This window comes from Eurypyga helias, unplaced genomic scaffold (genome assembly GCF_000690775.1).
Source record: "Eurypyga helias isolate BGI_N326 unplaced genomic scaffold, ASM69077v1 scaffold7371, whole genome shotgun sequence".
Lineage (NCBI taxonomy): Eukaryota > Metazoa > Chordata > Aves > Eurypygiformes > Eurypygidae > Eurypyga > Eurypyga helias.
In genome coordinates this window covers 11,376-13,717 of record NW_010228873.1, presented here as the reverse complement: position 1 = coordinate 13,717, position 2,342 = coordinate 11,376, and the positions used below count along the sequence as shown (strand labels likewise).

At 39.3% G+C, this 2,342-nt stretch overlaps 1 protein-coding gene across 1 annotated transcript in view; it reads right to left on the bottom strand.

The window, feature by feature from the left end:
* Positions 1-2,342, bottom strand: part of MRPS35 (mitochondrial ribosomal protein S35) — a gene marked incomplete at its 5' end in the record, with an annotated part of 24,115 nt that overhangs the window by 12,345 nt on the left and 9,428 nt on the right. Inside the window, one exon of the mRNA XM_010160180.1 lies at positions 2,055-2,124. Within this exon, the coding sequence (XP_010158482.1) occupies positions 2,055-2,124 (70 nt within the window). The remainder of the gene's footprint in view (positions 1-2,054; positions 2,125-2,342) is intronic.

Sequence of the window (2,342 nt, the reverse complement as noted above, 5' to 3'; positions counted from 1 at the left end):
GTTCCTTATCCACCAAGTGGTCCAGTCGTCAAATCTATGCCTCTCTAATTTAGAGACAAGGATGTCATGCAGTACAGTGTCAAACGCTTTGCACAAGTCCAGACAGATGACATCGGTTGCCTGTCAATTACCCACCAAGGTCATGACACCATCATAAAAGGCCATCATATTCGTCAGGCACAATCTGCCCTTGGTGAAGCCATGTTGGCTGTCACCAATCACCTCCTCATTTTCCATGTGCATCAGCATGATTTCCAGGAGGGTCTGCTCCATGATCTTGGCAGGCACAGAGGTGAGACTGACTGGCCTGTAGTTCTCCAGGTCCTCTTTTCTTCCCTTTTTAAAGACGGAGGTTATATTTCTCCTTTTCCTGTCAGTGGGAACTTCACCAGAGTGCACGACTTCTTGAGTATGATACATAGAGGTTTTGCAACCTCATCCACTAGTTTTTTCAGGACCCATGGATGTATTTCACCAGGTCCCATGGACTTGTGCACCTTCAGGTTTCTCAGGTGCTCCCAAACACGATCCTTTCTAAACATGGGTGGCTCTCCATTCTCCAGTCCCTGCCCTTGCCTTATGCAATATCCTTCAAAGCAACTTCCAGTGAAAAGGTAATAGAGTTCAACCTCCTTATTATGCTTTTTTATGTCATCACTTCAATGATGAAAATCAAGAACCCTGAAATCCATGAAATCCTAAATATAGAGATTTGACTTAAATACTGTGGAACAATGGAAAGCAGTAAGTGTGAATTGTGGTACAGCTACAACTTTTTAAAAAGAGTACATCTATGGAAATATACTGATGGTGAAAGCTTCCACTGTGTGTCTCAAACAGTGTGACTAACAACATATTACCTTTATAGAAAGTTAACTAATCCAAAACCTAACTACAGGTTTCCAACAATAATTTCATTTCAGACTGCTAACTTGTTTTCTGTAAAAGTGGTTGTAAAATTGTTGAAAAACAATACTTATCACTAACACAATTAACCACAAAAACACAAGCGACTAGTCTGAAGAATTCACTTTAAAAGAAAAATCTGTGGTCTAAAAACATCTTACTGTATTGAGAGGACCACTTAAGAATTGCAATAAATTATCAATAAATTGTAGTAGTATCTGAGCAATGGGGAAAAATTCCAAAGACACTGTATCATGAATGGTTATAGAAACGTTTACATTACACTTGTTTCGGTAGAAATATTTATCTGAAGAGTTACAATAATTTTACATATTTTTTCAGGACACTACCTCTGCTGCAGTGAAATCCTAAAACCAACAGAAGGTGAGGAGAAGGTCATGTCCCTTTTCCTCTCTCTTTCCAACTTGAGGCCCTATTTGTGAGAGAGCATTTAAGAAGCAGAATACTTCCAAATTGCAGCCATGGTTTACCACAGCCCAGGAAGCATCCCCCAAAAATGCAGGTTTAAAGTTACAGATAAGAGTTTGGAATCAGGCAAAAAGTAGATACTGTGCTGCATGTTAGCTTTCATAGCTTTAAAGCCACTCTTTGCTTTTCTGAAACCGATCTGTTTTTATCTTTAAACGTGGTCACTGTGAAAAATGCATAACTACCAGGTGATAATCACGTTACGCCGTTTCTCTGGATGCACTCAGTTCATAATTGAATACTGTCCACAGGCAGCCCAGCATGCTGCCAAACTAAAGGCACATTTGGGAATCCTGAGAATTAAGGTGTTTTCTGCCAGGCTCAGGGTCAGTTTCAGGCTTGTTGTTGTGAGAAACAAAGCACTGGGAAATACACTCTTATTAAGGTCAAAACATAGAGAAGGTTTGAAAAGAGGTAAACTATGTATACAAACAACAGATAGCACTTGGGAGTTAATGAAATGCACTTTGAGTTGACTGGGGAATAAAATTCAATCATAAGCAACTTATCTTGGTTGAATTTGAAGAAAAGCGAGGTGGAAGAAGAAAAGAATCTAAGATAATTTACTTTAAGCTTCACACAGTCACGGAACTTTAAGTTACAAGAGAGCACGTTAGTGCACGTGCCTTAGCGAGTGCGAGTTATTCACAATTGCTTACCCAAGATTCATGGTACAAAACCGTGAGGAGGTGCATACCATAATCATAGTTCTGTCTTCTCATCGGACACCTGAAAATCCAAAAACAAAGCTAGTCTTTTTGAAAGCCACTGCAACATCCTTTTGAACAAAATGTTAAATGTGCGATCAAAATTTCTACTTTGTAATGCAGGAAATCTCAGGGAAATGTGTTTGATTCACAAGCGTTTCTGAGTTACACATAATCAAGAGCAGCATCATATAAGCATGAGTATTAAGCATATGGAAGAACGGGAACCTAAAAGTCAGC